This window comes from Meleagris gallopavo, chromosome 1, assembly GCF_905368555.1.
Source record: "Meleagris gallopavo chromosome 1, MGAL_WU_HG_1.1, whole genome shotgun sequence".
Classification (NCBI taxonomy): domain Eukaryota; kingdom Metazoa; phylum Chordata; class Aves; order Galliformes; family Phasianidae; genus Meleagris; species Meleagris gallopavo.
In genome coordinates this window covers 72345170-72364237 of record NC_139404.1, presented here as the reverse complement: position 1 = coordinate 72364237, position 19068 = coordinate 72345170, and the positions used below count along the sequence as shown (strand labels likewise).

The 19068-nt window shown below is 38.2% G+C and overlaps 1 protein-coding gene across 1 annotated transcript in view; it reads right to left on the bottom strand.

Annotated features, from left to right (window-relative positions):
* Window positions 1-279: 279 nt before the first annotated feature.
* Window positions 280-19068, bottom strand: part of CCDC91 (coiled-coil domain containing 91) — a 182910-nt gene continuing 164121 nt past the window's right edge. Inside the window, exon 13 of the mRNA XM_085233735.1 lies at window positions 280-564. Within this exon, the coding sequence (XP_085089861.1) occupies window positions 295-564 (270 nt within the window). The 3' untranslated portion in view covers window positions 280-294. The remainder of the gene's footprint in view (window positions 565-19068) is intronic.

The window sequence follows — 19068 nt, the reverse complement described above, 5'->3', positions numbered from 1 at the left end:
TAAGAATACATACAGTATTTCCGTACTTTCCCCCTATTTTCTTCTGTCTTTCCAAGATAGCTGAATAGTTTTTAAATACAAGATAAAAAGGGAGTGGGAGGTAGGGGTGGGGGGGAAAGAAATAGCTGGACAACAAATCTACAAGGTCTGCTCCAAAAGTAATTACTTCTATTTCATTATGTTGGCTCACAATCAACTTCATGGATGTCTTGCACATCTGTTCCAACAAGTCCATGTCTTCCTTGTGCCTCAGAGCTGAATGCAGTGCTCCAGATGGGATCTCATGAGGGCAGATCAGAAGGAGACAATCACCTCCCTTGACCTGAAGGTTATGCTTCTATTGGATATGCTCCAGGATACAGTGAGCCACAAAGTGTGTGCTACTGCGCTCATGTTCAGTTCTTTGTCCACCAGAATCCCCAGTTCCTTCTCTTCAGGGCTCCTCTCAATTCCTTCATCATCCAGCCCTAACTCATGTTTGGGATTGCTCCAGTTAGGTGCAGAATCTTGTATTCGTTGAACTTCACGTGGATATCTGCTGGGAAAATCACACTCTCCTGCGAGCTGCAGGAGATCCAGGAATTACCTGGAGTGCATGGACAATAACTTTCTGTTTCAAGAGTAGGATAGATCAAAGAGAGGTGACGCTCTGAAGACAGCCTAGGCTGCAGCAGTGCCCTGGTTGAGGTTGGGATCTCAAGGAACATGGGCCTGGCAAAGAGTGGGGTCAGGACTCTGAACTTAGGGAGAGCAATCTTCAGGCTGTTTAAGCAATTGTTGAGATCTCCTGGGAAGCTGTCCTTAGAGACAAAGGAGTGGAAAAAAGTTGGCTATTCTTCAGGGATGCCTTTCTGAGAGCACAAGCGTTCTCCATCTCTCAGAATAAGAAAGTGGGCAGGGGAGGCAGGAAACTGACAGGACTTGGCAAGGACCTGCAAGTCAGACTGAGGGAAGAGACTGTACCAGCTGTGGAAACCAGGGCATGTCACTTGGGGAGGAAACAGGGATGCTGTCCGAATTTGCAGAAAGGAGATCAGAAAAGCAAAGGCACGGACGAAACTGAACTTGGTGAGGGATGTTAAAAACAAGAAGAGATTCTATAAGTACATTGGCCAGAAGAGGCAGGCCAAAGAGAGCATACCTAGCATACCTCCTTTGATAAATGAGAAAGGAGAACTAGATACAACAGATATGGAAAAGGCTGAGGTACTAAATGAATTTTTTGCCGCAGTCTGCACTGGCAGCCAGGATTCTTGTATTTCTCATGTCTCTGAAGCTCACATCCCTGGGTCTCTAGGTGGGAACTGGGAGAGTAAATTGCCCCCTGCTGTAAGGACGGAGTGAGTCCAAGACTGCCTCATGAGACTGAATGTATACAAGTCTGTGGGGCCAGATGACACACATCTTAGAGTCCTAAAGGAGCTGGCTAATGTGGTTGCTGAGCTGCTCTGCATCATATTTGAAAAGTTGTGGCTGTTGGGTGAAGTGCCCAGGGACTGGAAAAAAGGAAACGTCACTCCCATTTACATGAAAGGGAGGAAAGAGGACCCAGGGAACAACAGGCCAGTGAGCCTTACCTCTGTGCCTGGGAAGATCATGGAACAGATCCTCCCAGAAGACACATGAAGGCACATGAGGGATAAGCAGGCAATCCAAGACAGCCAGTATGGCTTTCTCAGGGGAAAGTTGTGCCTGATCAATCTTATGGCCTTCTATGATGGAGTGACATCATCAGTGGACAAGTGGAAGGTGACCAATGTCATCTACCTTGTACAAGGCCTTTGACATGGTCTTCCACCATATCCTCATCTCTAAATTGGAATGATATGGATTTGAGGGGTAGACTATTCAGTGGATAAGGAATTGGTCAGAAGGCAACAGACAGAGGGTTGTGTTGAATGGCACTATAGTTTAGTAGCACAAGAAAATTAATAACATTAAAATGAGGGTTTTCTTGGCAAAACCAGAATAACATAGAAAGGAAGAGTGTTTTTAACAGTAGGAGTGAGACCAAGCTACTCCTATTGTCTAACAGTTTGTTTAGTAGACACTAACATTTAATAGAAATGTATCCATAAAATTCAATCTTAATTTCCAGTGTTGTTGGTGAAATGTCAATGGGAAAGGACTTTTTATTTAAGTCATGATTTCTGGAATATCTTAGAAACTGGTTATTTTGCATATTTTCTTTAATAGATGTGAATTTCATGATGTCAAGACAAGTCTGAATGCTGTGGAGTGATAAAGAAAATAGTTTACACAGCACCAAGACACTGGGCTCCTTCCTTAGCTCCTTTCCTATTTATTCAAAGGTCTTTTGTTTTATTTTTTAACATACAGATATTTTCAAATTTTATTTTGGAGTGGAAGAAAAGGGAAGAAAATAGAGGGCAATGTTTTCTAACTTCAGGGGAAGCTTACTTTATGACTAAACTTTAGTTATTAAATCTTAGAAGTTTCAATCAGGCCAGAGTAAAGTGTTTGTAAGAGAGGAGCTCTGACTTGCTCGCAGTAATCACTGAAGATCATGACTTTCATCTTGGAAGGATGTGAAGGTAGTGAATTGTGTTTGGAATCAGAAATCAGCAGTCTAGATTGTAAGACGAGTTATGTCGTAAAGGTATATATTGAGAAAAAAAGTAGTTGTAATTGCTTCTGATAGGTAAAAACACCTTCATCATCCTACTGCTCAGTTTCTTCCTCTGCTCCTTGTGTCCATTAGCTTGGTTCTGCTTTTTCCCCCCACATCTTCCAGTTTCTACCTTGCTTCTACTTTTCCTTGTATCTACCTTCTAGTCCCTAGTATGGTAGATTGCTTAAAGAGCATGTGAAAAAATCATTTCATGTGCTCTCTAGGCAATCTGCCATACTTGTCTTTGTATCTCATTCTTCTTTGTTCTAACCTTAGAAGTTATGGCTGCTGCTGTTGTCCTCAAAAAAATCAGCATTACAGACTTAAGAAATAAAAAGATAAGTATTTACTGTAGATATTGAAATACATTAGAATATGGAAATTCACTGGGACACCTAATGTTCAGTTGCTTTATGTATATTGAATTACCTCAATTGGTTGGTAAGTTTTTTTGTTACAGATACCTTGGCAAAATTTTTAGTATGTGAAGATTTTTTAATCCTTGCATAGATTCACATAGGATGTTTGCTCTCTGTACTTCTTCGAAAAAGTAAACTGAGATACTGTGGTTAAGTGAATGGATTATTTATTTTTCTCTCATTTTCTCATTGTTTAAAAGATGAAATTTGGTGAGATTGGCACCGATTTTTTCCAAGCACTCTTTTATTTTGAAGTGGATGCTTAGAGAACCAAAGTCAAGCTGATAGGCATGCATTCTGGAGAATCTAACATGATCTACAGGAAAACTGGGGAGGGACTTTTTGCAGGGACATTTAGTGAGGAGAAATCACTTTAAACTGGAAGAAGGTAGATTCAGACTAGCTATTAGGAAGAAATTCTTTATTGTGAGGGTGGTGAGACATTAAAACTACAAAAAGGTTGTCCAAAAAGGTTATGGATGCCCCTTCCCTGGAAGGCCAAGCTCAAAGGGGCTTTGACCAACCTGGTCTAGCGTGAGGTGTCCCTGTCTAGAGCAGGGGAGTTGGAATTATGCAATCTTTAAGGTCACTTCCAACCCAAACCATTCTATGATTCTATCATCTCCTAGGAATCTATTATCATCTACAGACAGCATGTAGCCTCACAATTTTACTTACATGTTGGAGAGACGGATTATTCCTGGAATCATCCTTTTCAATCTCCCCACTTCCATTTTCAGTCTTAAGAAAAAGAATCATATTTTAACAGTGGAATGCCAACAATGAGAACAATTGGGATCCTTCTGGATGGTTTTCAGACAGAAATGGATGAATGGAAATGGAAAAGAATTTCCTGAGTGAAAAAGAATTAAATCATATCTGTCAGAAACAGAGTTTGAATTTGAAAATTGGATGTATGACCTGAACACCTGTTTTCTCATTAAGAATGGAAGCCAGAGGGAAAAGATTCAAGAAACAGTCAGGAAATCATAATCAATGCAGTATTTTTAAAGATAAGCCTAGGAAGGAACAACAAAGTACAGCCTTGGCTCAGATGACATCAAACACTGAGATTCTCCTTACCTTCACTCCTACAATATTGTTTCTCGTGGACAATTCTAGGACAGTAAGAAGTGGAACGGGGCACACTGTAAAACCGAGAGAAAAGACTCAAAAGTTCCACTATATTAAAATGATATTACCTGTATGACTCTAGCAGATTTACTACAAATGAAGTTTAATTTTGTTTTCCTTTCCTACAATAAAACTAATGCATTGCAGTGGAGAATTCCCTCCTTTTCCTGCAGCTGCTGTCACAAACTAACTTTTTAAAATGAGTTATGTGCCTGGAAGACCTAAAGGGAAGACATTACAGAGTCACTTCTGCTTTTGGACCTTCATCTGGTTAAAATAAGTCTACCTTATTCACAGTTAAGTAGTTTATTCGTTCATATTAAAGTAGTTTGGTTAAGAAAAGTGTAGGCCTGAATCTTAGCTTAAAAATCAGATTCCATATTGCTATGGTATCTCTGAATTTCCTGGATGAAGCAAGAAGGTAATATTCAAGTTTTTCAGATAAATCCCTTTTTTGGAAAGTTCTTTATGTTGAAAGTCCAGTGAGCATAAGCCACGGCTGTGGCTTAAGCACGCAGATAAACAGCACATAGCCATTTGCTCACTCTGTCTTGCCCTGCTGAAGGAGAGGGGAAACAATTGAAAGATGCAAGAACTTGTGGATTGATATAAGGATAGTTTAATAAGAAAGGGAAAAGAAAAAAAGGACAGAAAATAAATAAACAAAAAAATCCACACCAACCCAAAATCAATCCAACAAAAAACACTATAAGAAAAAAAAAACAAGTATAAACAAGTAATAAATAAAACAATGTAATCTCATTATCAGTCAACCCCTTATTGATTGTTCAATCAATCCCTAAGCATTTGCAGTCCTCCCAGCGAACTTCCCCAGTTCTAGCGTTCAGCGTGATGCCATGTGATAAAGGATATCCCGCTGGCCAGTCTGGATCCGAGCTCCTGGTTCTACTTTCACCCAGCTCCTCACTGGCAGAGCAGTCACTGTGAGAAGCTGAAAAATCTTTAGCTCTATGCAGCACTGGTCTGCAATAACTAAAACGTTATTAACATTATTCTCATTCTAAATCCAAAACATACTAATGTATCCACTACAGTGAAGAAAATTAACTCTAGTATAGCTGAAACCAGAACAGCCATACAGTAAGTTTGCCAGACAGTCAGGGTGCTCTCCAGTGATTTCTGTGCATATTTTTAGAAATTTGTATTGACTCTGGATGGGATGGAGCTCATTTCCTCATAGCAGTTCATATAGTGCTCTGTTTTATGTTGGTAGAAAAAAACAGTATTACTTACACCTGTGTTTGTGTCCTAGCAAGTAGCATGGCAGTGGGCAAGAGCCTAGGAGAGTACATAGCCAGTGGAGGCAATTAGAATTGACCAAAGAAATATCCCATGCCATATTATGTCACTGTCAGCAATAAATCCTTCAAATTACTCCAAAGCAGCTGTTGCTGAGAGAGTGGCTGGCAATGGGATACTGGTGGTGTATGATTGCTTTTGTACTACTTCTTTCTTCTTCTGTTTTTCCTATAACCTTACTGAACTGCTCTTAACTTGACCCATGAATTCTTCTTATTTTAGCCCTTCCAGTTCTCTCCACCCAAATGGGGAGAAGTGAGTTAGCAGTCAGGTGCAGGCCTACCTGACAGCCAGAGTTAACCCATCAAAAACTGAACATTCATAAAAGATTCCTCTAATGGTACTGAATGTGTTCGGTATGCAAAACCATGTTTATCTGGCCTCTTATTGATATAGGAATAGGTTAGATAGTAAATCACAAGGTGAATAGTGCTTTAGCAGTAGGTGAATGTTTTTGGCAGAGGTTCATCTGCTGCTGGATTTTTGAGGATGATTAGGGATAATTTCAGTAGATGTCATTAACAATGCTATTGCTGGACAGCTACATGACTTCAGAGAATCTCAGGAATGAAAATATTCAGTGCAGGAATCTTTCTTTTATCAGAGGTTTAAAACAGACAATTACAGAGCTGAGAAGAGCTGAGCTGGGAAAAGATCATTCCATTCGAAAGTACATCTTGTTGAATGGGCAGCCTAGTCCTCTTTTTACCTACAGAACTGACAAAGTAGGGACAACACATGCGTGAATCATCTTTAGTTTCAACATATTTGAGGTGACTCAAATGGAGAAGTTTCAAAGATGGTAAGACATTCTCTTCTGTTAGAGAGAGACACCTTTCATTTGCTCTCACCTGATCCAGATTTAAAACAGGCAGCCAAGATGTGACACATTCCTTACCTCATGGCTGTTCTCATGATTTTTCTGATCCCATTTGTTTTTCACCTCTTTCATGTTAGCAACATCAACAATGTATTTCTCTTCTTACATCAGAATTATAGCTCTTATTATTTTTTTTCTTAGAACAGCAAAGAACACCTGCCAGCAGTGGATAAGACACAGGCCAAAGTCCACAGGCTTCTGGCACTGTGTCTCTGTTTCTTATAGCTGAGGAGCAATAATCTGACTCCTCTGAAGTAGCAGGACCTCATACCCTGACAACTGCAGCCTTGTTCTACAGCTCCAAGCCATTCAAACACATGACAAAAATCACAGTCAGCAACATCCATAGTGGATTTTTTTCCCACCTTAGCAGTTCTTTCTCTCCTCTGATGTGGGCTTGGAGATATACTCTGTGGTATCACTGTTACGCTTTTCATTTATTTTTCCACACTTAGCTACACAGAATGAAACACTCCCTTTTAGACACCAGTCCAAATTATTCAAGAATACTTTTGACAGTTGCCAAGTAATTTAGAAGGATACCTTATTAACACCTTCTCAAAACAGACCTGACAACTCAGAAGAGTAAAGCTTTCACTCACTTTTAACTATTCTGCACATGCTGAATTTACCAGTTATTTAATTTCACCAAAGCACTAGTTTTTTTCCTCTTAGTCGGGTGAAGGGACTTCATGGTTCTCTGGGTTAGAGCACACATACTGCCATTTACAAATTGTTAGTTTTCTACCACTTATCACCACCAAAATCTACACTTCAGCTGATGAGACTTTACTAGAATGTCAAGTGTTTTAAAAGACACACGTTCAGCGAATAACTCACTAAAATACTTAATGGGTTCTTCAAAAAACATACTACCAAACCAGTCAAACAAAAGTCTTGCTTTCAAGGCCTTAGTCATATCATTGTTGTATTTACAGTCTAGCAAATAATGATAATATAAAATCACCTGATTAGTTTGATTCACTTATCTTTCTAGGTAATAGCTTATTTTGGGAATAAGTTTTCTTGCATCAAGAATATTCTACCAAAAATTACATGTGATGTTGGCTGGTATTTTTGCAACACTGAGAAGTGCTCCATGGGCAGACTAGGAAAAGCCTGACATATTCAGAATGAAGGTCAAGTCACAGAGTGAGGCTCACTTAAAGGTTAATAAAAAGTGTAACTCCAATTTGAATTCTTACAATTATATAGTTAGAGGGAATATAGCCAGGAATGCTTTCAGATATGTGGCCTTCATTTAACGCATGTAGTGGAAACCCTGGGGACATGGGTTTTAACTCAGGAAATTCCCTCAAAGTTTTTTTAAAAAGCAGCATCACTTACTTACCTAAAACAATATGTCCCTGTGAAATGCATGGATATTTAATACCTAGGCTGCATACACCATGTGTTCATCATTATGGATAAATACATCTCTCAGCACCAGACATTTTAGGAAGCAGAGTATAAAAGAAAGCCCTAGGCAGCATCAAAAACTCTAAACCAAAACAAAACAAAAAGCAGGAAGGACCTGTCATTGCTGCAGCAATTAACCTCTCTACCTTATCCCTCAGTCGTAAGCCCCTGTTGACTATAAGTCCAGGAATTAAAAAAAAAAAGCTAGTGATGAGGAGCTGGATCAGGCAAGTTTAGGCTTAATTTTTCTTGTAGTCCTTACTTACTTAGCCAACCTCTTCCCTGGAGGAAGCTGTCAGAAGTGTCATGGAAGTGCTGGAAGAGCAAGACAGTAGTTTGCTCTCCAGTCCAGGTCTTTACTGCAAAGAGTGTTACAAACACAATACACACCAAAGTGTACAGAACTCCCACGCTATACAAATGATAGCTACAGAGAGACCAAGACAGGAAATTTCAAATGCTCCAGTTCAACAGATGTGACTGATCTCAAAGATCTGCTATTGACCATTGTCAATAGCAAATTGTCTCCATTGTCTACTCTGTATGGAGTTTAAATTACAAGGCTTCTCTTGTTTTACGCCTTCAGCAGGGATCTTTTTCTGGGCTGGGTGATATAGTTGCACTCAATTAATTCTTGACCTTCAGAAAACAGCTGAGGCAAGATGAAGCAAGGAGTAAGGTTAACAGTGCAGCAGGTGTCACTCTTTCCCTCACTTTTTGTGCCTCAACACCTCTTAGGCATGGCACTCATAGGCCTGGTGTTGTCAGCCTACAAAGCATGATGTTTGACATTTTAAAGTGACACAGAGATCATGAGTACTAGCAGTAGGGCAGTGAAGCTGGTGAAGGATGAGGAGCACAAGTCTTATGAGGAGTAGCTGAGGAAATTGGGCTTGTTTAGTCTGGAGAAGAGGAGGCTTAGGGGAGATCTTATCACTCTCTACAGCTCTTTGAAAGAAGATTGTAGACAGATGGGTGTAGGCCTCTTCTCCTAGATAACTAGGGAAAGAGCAAGAGCTAATAGCCTTCAGTTGTGCCAGGGGAAGTTTTGATTGGATATTAGGAAAAATTTCTTCTCAGAAAGAGTAGTGATGTATTGGAATAAGCTGCTGAGGGAAGCGGTGGTCACTGTCCCTGGAGGTTTTAAAGAAAATGGTAGATGTGGCACTTAGGGACATGGTTTAGTGGGCATGGTGATGGGTTGACAGTTGACAGGTTGACAGAAGGGTTGGGACTAGGTTATCTTAGTGGTCTTTTCCAAACTTAACAATTCGATAATTCTAAATTCTGTCTCACTTTCTAATCTAACTTGCAAATAAAGTCATAATAAGTAATCAAATTACTCCTCTCTTTCAAGAGTCCTGGCAGCCTGAGTGAACTAAACTGTGGCTTCTTCAAGGGCCACAGTCTGCCAGGAATGTGGCCTCCTTTTTTACTAACTACTGAACTGACAAAAGCCAATTCAGGCCTATTATTCTTTCTTTCAAATTTAATTGGTTCTTTTTCCTTCCTCTGTAAATTGTGAATATAAAACCTCAAGAGCACACTATTTTTAAAAGCAAATTTTTTGTTTTTGCCTTTGGCCAAAGGTAGATCACTCTATCTACAGGCAGCTATCGTAGTCTACAGCTACTAGTCCTTGAATTCCACCATTAAATGTATTTGCTCTGACATCTAGGCAACGTCGTTGATTGCCTTTAACTGGATAAGCTGTTATTTTCTGTATACTTCCAGATGTTGCATTCATATTGACTTCAGTAGACTCTTCATTAAAACCTACTGTTTTCAGTGATGAAGTGAATGGCTTTAAACAGGAACAAGGTATATTCACACTAGGCACTAGGAAGAAATTCTTTATTGTGAGGGTGGTGAGGCACTGGAACAGGATGTAGAGGTCCTGTACCTGGAGGCATTCAAAGCCTGGTTGGATGCGGCCTTGAGTAACCTGCTGTGGTGGGAGGTGTCCCTGCCTATAGCAGGGGAGCTGGAACTAAATGATCTTAAATGTTGCTCTCAACCAGAATGATTCTATGATTCTATGATATTATGAATTCTTTTTCAAATACCTTCTTATCCTTCCTGTATTTGCAAACCTTCATGACTATCAAATAAATACACACCAAAACATGACACAAGATGGTAGTGGAAAAAAGGGAAAAAGAAGAGTGAAAGTATTTTGAAGTACTATAGATGTCAAGTAAGTCATGTGTTTTCCCTGTTGAAGGCTTCCTGTGGATGGCTGAAATCTGAGTCCAGAAGTATGAATAGGGAAAATGTTACATGACTTTTAAAGTACAGGAAAACCTTTAAAAGGTTCAACCAGGAAAAAATACACTGATGAAGGGATAGACTGGGAGTCAATGTTCTGAATATTTTGAAGTAGCAGCTTTGGGCAAGGACAAGAACCATCCTCACTGAGAAATGAAAATTAAACTATCACACAGAAAATTGGTGTAAGTTCTCCATGGTACTTTTACTTTCATAAAAGAATGTGGATGAGTAAGGGAGGAACTGAAGGTAGAGATGGGAACATGGAAAGAACATCCTCAGCAGAAGGGGAATATCTCAGCAATGCCTTGAACAACTTTTCAAACTACTTTGCATCTTGGAAGAGTAACAGTTGCCTAAAACTGTTAAGCATCACAACTATACATATCCCCATCACAGAACTCCAAGAAAATGTTTGTGAAAGCAGTACTTTTTTATTTATGCAACCAAAGTACAAGTTACGGAAGAAGGATGCTTAAGTCTGAGGATATACTTCATAGGTTTCTAAGAAAATGCAGTAGAGGCTGACATCATTCTGTGCAAGGTAATGGGAAAGGTTCATTTCATCCCTTGAAGAGCATTAACCGATATTCCTCTAGCAAGGAACAGGCAATGTTGAAGTAACTTATAGCCCTTCTATCCTTCTATTATCAATACAGAAATGGTGTTAAATGAGGAAGGTGAAAACAGTGGACTTTGCACTTGAATTAGAGTACAATGAAGATGATAACAAGTTTAGTTAATGTTCTGAAGTGAATTTAATGTTTTGTAGTTTATCTGATGACTAACTCATTCCCTTGGGATAGGTTCTAAGAAAGCTCTACATCTTGCTTAAACCAGCTATTTCAGTGCAGAACAACTGAGCAGATGCCACCAGAATGGCAGATGTAACCCAGCTTCAGCAAGTAGCTTGAGAAGCAAGGGCTTTTCATATAGGTTTAGCACCCTAGATTTCCTGGTAAGTTATCAGTAGATTTCTTAAACAAAGTTAAGTTTTTGTTTTTTTAGCATTTTTCCCATTTTCTGTTACAACCCTTGCTCTTCCAGAGTCTAAAACTAAATGGACCAAACACACCAGATTCAGGAGCTATCTTAAACTGAAATAGTCAGAAACTGGGAGAGTGTTTGGACAAAATACAGCATAATGCAGTCTCAGCTTGGGTTGACTGGAGTTTAGCATCTGTTTATGGCTCTACTGGAGACTGGGTCATTGTTAGACTGTCTCAGATAACATTCCTATGGTGTTAGGCAAACTTGAAAAGCACCTTGAATTCTCTGTAAAAACAACAACAACATTCCATGATTCTATGATTCTTCCATGTTTAATAAATTACAAGATTAGATCAATAAAATAAGACATGTACGGATACACTAAAATATCTCAGGCCTTTCTATTTGCCAGTTGAGTTATTTTCTTCCACTATGTAGCCTCTAAACCAGTTAGAAAAAAGTTAATTTCCTAGTTAATAGAATCCTCATTGCTTCTCTTGGGAACTATGTCATATTTAATAGTTCACAACGCCTTGATACACCTTCTTTTTTTCTGATACATAGGAATATCAGCTCATTTCATCCCCTTTATATAAGTCTGATTATTATCTGAATTAGTTATTCCTTCTGAACACCTTCTGATTTAGCCCATTACATCTCTCTACAGTAAGAGAACATTGCTATACTCCCATTTATAATATGGCATAGAACAAAGATAGGATATTCCATATACTATATACAGAGTGAGAGCCAAAGGAAATAATAGGACTCAGTTTTCCAGGTTTTAGATAAGTTTTGAGCTTCAAGTTTACCCATGCTCTGTTGCAAGTGAAGTAGTCAGTTCCATTTCCCTAAAGTCACAGAACCAACAAGGTTAGGAAAGGACTCCAAGGTCTCTTAGTCTAACCTCCACCTACCACCATACTTTCCCACTAAAACGTGTTTCTTAGTAAAACATCTAAACTCTTGAACACTTCCAGTGACAGTGACACTACCACGTCCCTGGGTTCCAGCACTTGACTACACTTTTGGAGAAGAGATTTTTCCTAATATCTAGTGTGAATCTCCCCTGGTGCAACTTGAGGCCATTTGCTCCAGTCCTACTGCTAGTTACACAGCAGAAGAGGCTGACCCAAGAAACCACTGAAAAGAGTTGGCCATGTCCATTCGTCTCCTACACTTAAGGTGTTTATAAACATTAATAAGATCCCATCTCAGTCTTCCTTTCTCAAGGATGAACAGACACAGACCTCTCATCCTTTCCTCATAAGGGAGATGCTCCAGGCTTCTAATCAACTTTGTCATCTTCTGTGGACATCAGGTTAAAAGTCTTGCTGAAGTCCACTACATCCACTGCTCTCCTCTCTCCTCTCAGCTGTTCATGACATCATATAAAGCTAATACTTCCCTTTGGTGAATCCATATTGGCTACTCCTGATAACTTTCTTCTCTTCCACATTCTTGGAGATGACATCCAGAATAAATTGTTCCATCAACTTCAAAGGTTATCTTTACCACATAAGGAGGTAATGAGATGCTACTCTGCCCTGGACTTCCCCATGTGAGAGATAATATCTTCCTGTTAGATCCACAAGTTGTTGAAATTAGAATAAATTCCTGAACTGCAAGCTTTACTGGCTCAGAAGAAATAAAATCAGTGGTGTGATTTTATGCAGTAACCATTTTGCTTGGGAAGACTTTTTATTCAGACTATTCTGTATTTGTCTGTCAACTGGATCTATTGCAATGGTCATTCTTTAAGAAAGATTTTAAGGGTGACAGGACATTTCTCACTGGATGCACGTGAGAATTTTCTCTGTTGGAGTTTTCGCTGTTGCGAAGAAGTTGAGAAAGAAAGGTAAGCTTTGCTGAATTATTAGTTTGGTTCTAGTGATCTGTGATGGCTGGAACAATTGGTGTGCAGAAAGCACTCTTCAAGTGAGATTTTAATCAGTATGATGGCACTGGCAGTTTAGGACAGATAATTTTTTTAAAATTCAAACATTTGAATATGAAAAGAGCATTTGATTAAAAACTATCTACTTTTCTTAAGTAAACCTATGGACTGTGGTTTAAAGCATCCCTCTTGATCTATTTAGCTTTAGAAATAAATAGGTTTTATCACAGGAAACTGAAATGTAAAGATTAAGTGACTCTTCCAAAATCATATAGTTTGCAGAACACAGAAATGAATCTGCATCTCCTGAATGCTTGGTTACCATCTTAGCCACTCTTCTGCAAGACAAATATTGTGTTAGAAATTAAACTTCTGCGTTCATTTCAAATCTCACTCAGAATCCAGCTCCATATATATAGAAAGGTTGTTGCAAATTTTCTCCCAGGTCGGAAGAAGACTCAGGAAAAATAAATTAGGTCTTTTTATGTAACTATGTCAAGAGAAAACTTAGCAGCTAAATCTTTCAATTAAAGTAGATTTCCCTTGTGTATTCTGATTTATAAAGTCTATCTTCTTTATTTTTGGAGAATAATTGTTGCACCTTCTAAAACAACACTGAAGAAGCTAATAGCGATGGTGTCTTGTGTGTTTGTGAATGGTCCTGGCCAGTGAAAGAAAAGAGAAGCTGTTACCAAATTAATGAAGAGGAAAGACAGCAAAACAAATCAATCAGTACAAACAACAGATTTGGCAATAAATCATCTATTGGTTATACACGAATTAATATTTTGTTCTCTCTTTATAGAGGGAGAAAGTAGACCCTTCCAGATGCTGACTCAGTCTTCGTGAGATAAGTTTCCAAAACATATGTGATGAGTCATTTTCTAGTAGCTCCTGTCCCCCCCCTCCACTGATTGTACAGGAGCTTACAGTAGATAGATGACTGATGACTTGTTTTGAGAGAAAACTCAAACATTGCATCTCTTAGGTATGTTCCAGTTACAAAGATTTTCCTAAGACATATAGGCAGAGCAGCTAAGGCATTTTCTTATTCCTTTGTCCTGATTTACTCCAGTTACATGTTCATCTACATATACTGCTTAAGATTTGCAAAAAAAAAAAAAAAAAAAAAAAAAATTAAAAAAAAAAAATCATGAGGGAATTTCCATAGACTTTAAACTACGCTGCAGACAAATATTTTCCTATACATAAAGATCACTTCTTAAATCTGTACACAGCTACAATTCTTGGTAAAAAAGAAATCTTTTGAAAAGCTCGTTTGCATTTCTTCTCTATACAATTCCCAAGAACACGATCAGTCAAAGAATGAAGGCAACTGAAAAACATAGAAGTCAAACTTGAAAGATACTTTGTTGTATAATCTTTCCTCTTCTGAAAATTCCTGCCTGCTGCTTGTCAATACAGAGAAACATATCAAATATTGCATTCTCTGACAAGGGCAGTGTCTAACTTGTGCTGCCTGATGTAAAAGAGTTCATTTAAACCACGTGGTATGAAAATGAAAGAAATCAGAGGCAGTTAACTTCCTTTATCATTCCAATAATTTATTTTATCCTCAGGTCATCTTTTACCCAACAACATCTTCTTGTTGTCCATTTGGGACATTTTTCATTTCAGAACAGTTTTGTTTTTTTTTTTCAGCTGAGTGATTGGAGAAGGATTATTTTATCATAGTACTATCTAAAATCTAGCACAACAGTGTCTAGATATTTCTGAGTGATACCTTCAGATTATTTAGTAAAATCACAGCAGGAAACTAAAAGATCTTCTCTGAGTTACTTTCTGCCTGATATAGAAATCTTTTAAATCAAATTATCATCATATGGTTCACATATCATGGAAGAAAACTAGGCTGTGAGTATGATTATATGCAGTTTGTGCACCAACATGCATGTCCACGTTAGCAAAAAAATAAGCAGTTTATAAACATCAGGCAAATAAAACAACTTCATAATATCTTTTCCTGAAACACAAGAACCTAACTTTTGCAACATCAAAATCCAGTCACATTATTGTCTTGATCCTGCATTAAAATTTTGCATGTTTTTTTTATGGATTCAAAATTAAGTTATTATTTGAGTAAACTCATGCTGAAGAGCACTGAGGAAAAGTGGGACTTTTCTAGTTAAAATTCTAGAGAGAATTGAAAAAACTCTGATTCTTTATAAAAAATGTGCAATTATATAGTAATCGTATTCTCATATTCTTTACTACAAATTGTTTATTTTCCAGTAGCACTGTTCTATTACTTTACAGAGATCTGTTTTTTTTTTTTTTTTTTTTTTTTTTTTTTTTAATATTGCTAAGATTTTCTTGTTTTGTTTTGTTGTATTTTCTTTTAGCTTCTGGTCTTAACAGTACTGGAAGCCCTCAGACTATCTAAGCTGCCTCTGATGAGCTCACTAGTCAAAGTGTTGACCACCACACAAGCCCATCCGGCAGTGCCGCAGCTGAACTCATGTCAAAAAACAAATCAGGAATCTTCCTTAAAATAGTAGATGATGACATAAAGATTGTCTGGGATTTTAGTTTTAACTGTGTGAACACAGTGCCAGTGAAAGAACCTCAGATGTCTAATTAAAGTCATGAAGAGATTAGAGCCTTCTGTTGACAATTATTTTCACTTGGACTGTGCCAGAGTGATCCAGTCTGGAGATACTTCAGACTCTGACCTTCCACATTCATTGTCTAATGCCAATCTGTATTTTACTTTTATCATTTACTACAGCTTTTGCAACGCAGCTCAGCCCCAGCTCATATCTTCTGCCTGCTTTTCCTGTCTTAGCCATCTCCCAGACCCCATATACCTCCTGTAAATTCAGTATAGTGTTCACGGAACTGTATGAAGACACTTATTCCACAATGGGGTCGTATGCAGTAAATAATACCCAGTTCTTTTGCTTGCAGCACCATGGATCACTTAGAGATTAAACTGAAATATTGCCATACAGAAAGGAAGCCAGTTGAAGAAAAATCATATGTGTACAATAAATATAATTTATCTGTCTTTTCTTCATTAGGAAATAAACAGGCTGATATAGTACTTTTTCAGTGAAAATTAAACACATCTAATTTGTATAGACAATAGATATTCAAATACTGTGCTTAAAGGAAAAGGTATTTTTTACTTGTAGAAACAAACAAAAAACAATGCAGCTGAGAATACTGAGACAATTTATGAGCCATTAGAAATGCTGATTTTGAAGAAAAAATAGGACACCAGGAAATTGCAGAGGTTTAATAGAACATGAACATTGATAATAGCTACGAGGTAGGTTGGAGGGATTCAGGGCAAGTATGAGAATAGCTTGACACAGATGTTAGCCAAAATCACAGACAGGCTGCTATAGGGAACTATACAAAATGAATGAAGAAACTATGATGGTAAGATATGCTATCATAAAAACTTGGGTTTGATTTCTAGATATTTTCTTTCTTTTAAAGACAACACATTTGATGATTAAAGACACTGATGAAGACATAAAATTTTTACCGCTATCTAAAGCACTTGGTAGAGTCCTGTATGACTACAATTTTAGCTGAAAAATTAGTAAATAATGGCAGCAAAAGTGAGTATCTGTGTAATTCACAATAAATATATCAAAGGTTAAGTGTTTACCACACTTGACTGTAAAAAATGGAGATCATCATACAGTGTGGTTCCACTGCCGTCCAATGGGTTCCTCTTCCTGGCTGAAAATTTCTTATCATCAAGTTTGGAAAAGACCTGTAACATCATCCAGTCCAACCATCTACCTATCATCAATATTTCCCACTGAACTATGTCCCTCAGTACAACAACTAAATGTTTCTTGAACACCACCCTGGTAGCCTGTTCCAGTGTCTGACTACTCTTTTGGAGAAAAAGCTTCTCCTAATGTCCATCCTGAACCTCCCCTTGTGCTACTTGAGGCATTACCTCTTGTCCAATTGCTAGTTACATGGAAGAAGAGGCTGACTCCCACTACATCCCCTCTTCGGGTGGTTTTAGAGAGCAATAAGGTCATCCCTGAGCTTCCTCTACTCCAGACAAAATAATCCCAGTCCCCTCAGCCTCCCCTCATAAGACTTGTGCTCCAGTCTTCTCATCAGCTTCATTGCCCTTCCCTGAATGCCTCTGAAGGCCTCAATGTCCTTGTATTGAGGGGCCCAAAACACAGTACTCCAGGTGCTGTCTCACCATGCTGAGTACGGGGGGATAATTGCTTTGTTGCTTCTGCTGGCAACACTATTTCTGATACAAGCTAGGATGGCATTGGCCTTCTTGGCCATCTGGGCATACTTCTGGCTCGTGTTCAGCTGAGCATTGGTCAACACCCGCAGGCCTGTTTCTTCTACACAATCATCCAGTCACTCTGCCCCCAGTCTGTAGCATTGCCTGGAACTGCTGTCGTCAAAGTGCAGGATTCAAGAATACTTAGTATTTTTGAAAGTAAAAATATATAAAAATAAACATATATGTATGTGTAATACACACAGTATATATAAATATATGTAATTTTTATATATATGCATATAAATATATAAAGGTCACTCCAAAAGTAATACCCCCTATTTATTTCCACAGGAACTGCAACAGCTACAAAGAGCAGAATAACAGTACTTGATAGAGCAAATTCTCAGCTACAACATGTTGTTTTCCAACAGTCACCACCATTAGCTATGCATTTTTACCAGCAATGAACAACCTGAATGCTACACTCAAGAAAACCTGCAGCAGTGAATGTGATCCACTGTTTCAGAGCAGCTATGACGGCTTTGTTGCTAAGAAAATGTTACCCACGTAATCCATCTTTCATCAGCTCAAGCAGATGCAAATCAAAAGATACCAAATTTGGACCATACAGTATATATGGTAGGACAGTCTCATCAAGACTGGCAATGTGCTCCATGGTCTTCAAACTTGTATGGAACCGGGCACTATCATTTTGCAAGAAAAAAGCTTTTTTCTTCTTTGTCCTGATTACGGAAGTTTGAGCCTTCAGCTTAGTTAGCATCATGATGTAGCAGATAGAATTGATAGTTTGTCAGGATTCCAGAAAATCCAGAAGGATTCTACGATTCTACAATTCTAAGTAGAAAAAGAACAGGAATATTATCCCTCTCACATGAAGGAGAGCTTTCCTGGAGTCTTCTAGCCAATTTGATGTCTATTCTGCAAAAATAATATAGAAAAACTGGAAAGTGTTCTGAAAGATCTAAGAGAATGACTTGAGATTACTAATACACATCTTAGAGTGTGAGTCTGGTTTAGAAATATCACAGTCTGAAAGTAATTTCATATCAGAGATAGCTTTCTAATCAAATAGAATAAAACAGACATAAGATTCAGTGACTAGAACATGAAGATAAACAAAACCCAGACTAGGGGAAAAACATGTCTCTTTACCAGAGAGGGTAAGCATCCACTGTGATCAAGGTGATTTCTCTCTTGGAGCTTGCAGCTCAACCAGATCTGTGCACATGGACTCAGATAGCCAGATATCCAGCTTTGAAGCAGAAATTTCTGGGTGAAATGCTATAGCTTGCATTATGTAATGGTCAGACTAGATTATAATTGTCCCATGTAGATCATTGTAGGGGAGTTGGACTAGATGACCTTTAAAGGTCCCTTCCAACTCAAATGATTCTATGACTTTAGTTTTAGTAACCTATTAAAAATTCATTCTTTTTTCTTGAAGAAAAAAGGACCAGAGGTCTTCTGTTTGCAGTAGAGAGATGGCCATCCACTGAAGTGCAGTCTGCAGACTGAGAGATATGAAATAGTAAGATGAGGAGGGTGTCCCACTGGGTTTTTTATACTCAGTATATCTGTGTCTGATCTGAATGAAGTCTTGATGTACACTGAAATTTTTCAGTAGGCACTTAAATAAGTTAAATATATTTCCTTTTCTCTCCATTTCAACTCCCAAGTCCTAGGGTTTTCATTTATAGTAAAAAATGTAGCCAGTAAATGTATACTACTCTATAAAAAGGACAGCATAATGCTTGTTGAATTTTTGGACTATTTTTTTTAATCACACATACTTAAGTAAAATTTACATGATCATTATGAACTGCTCTTGTGAATGGCTCTTTATCAGCCTAC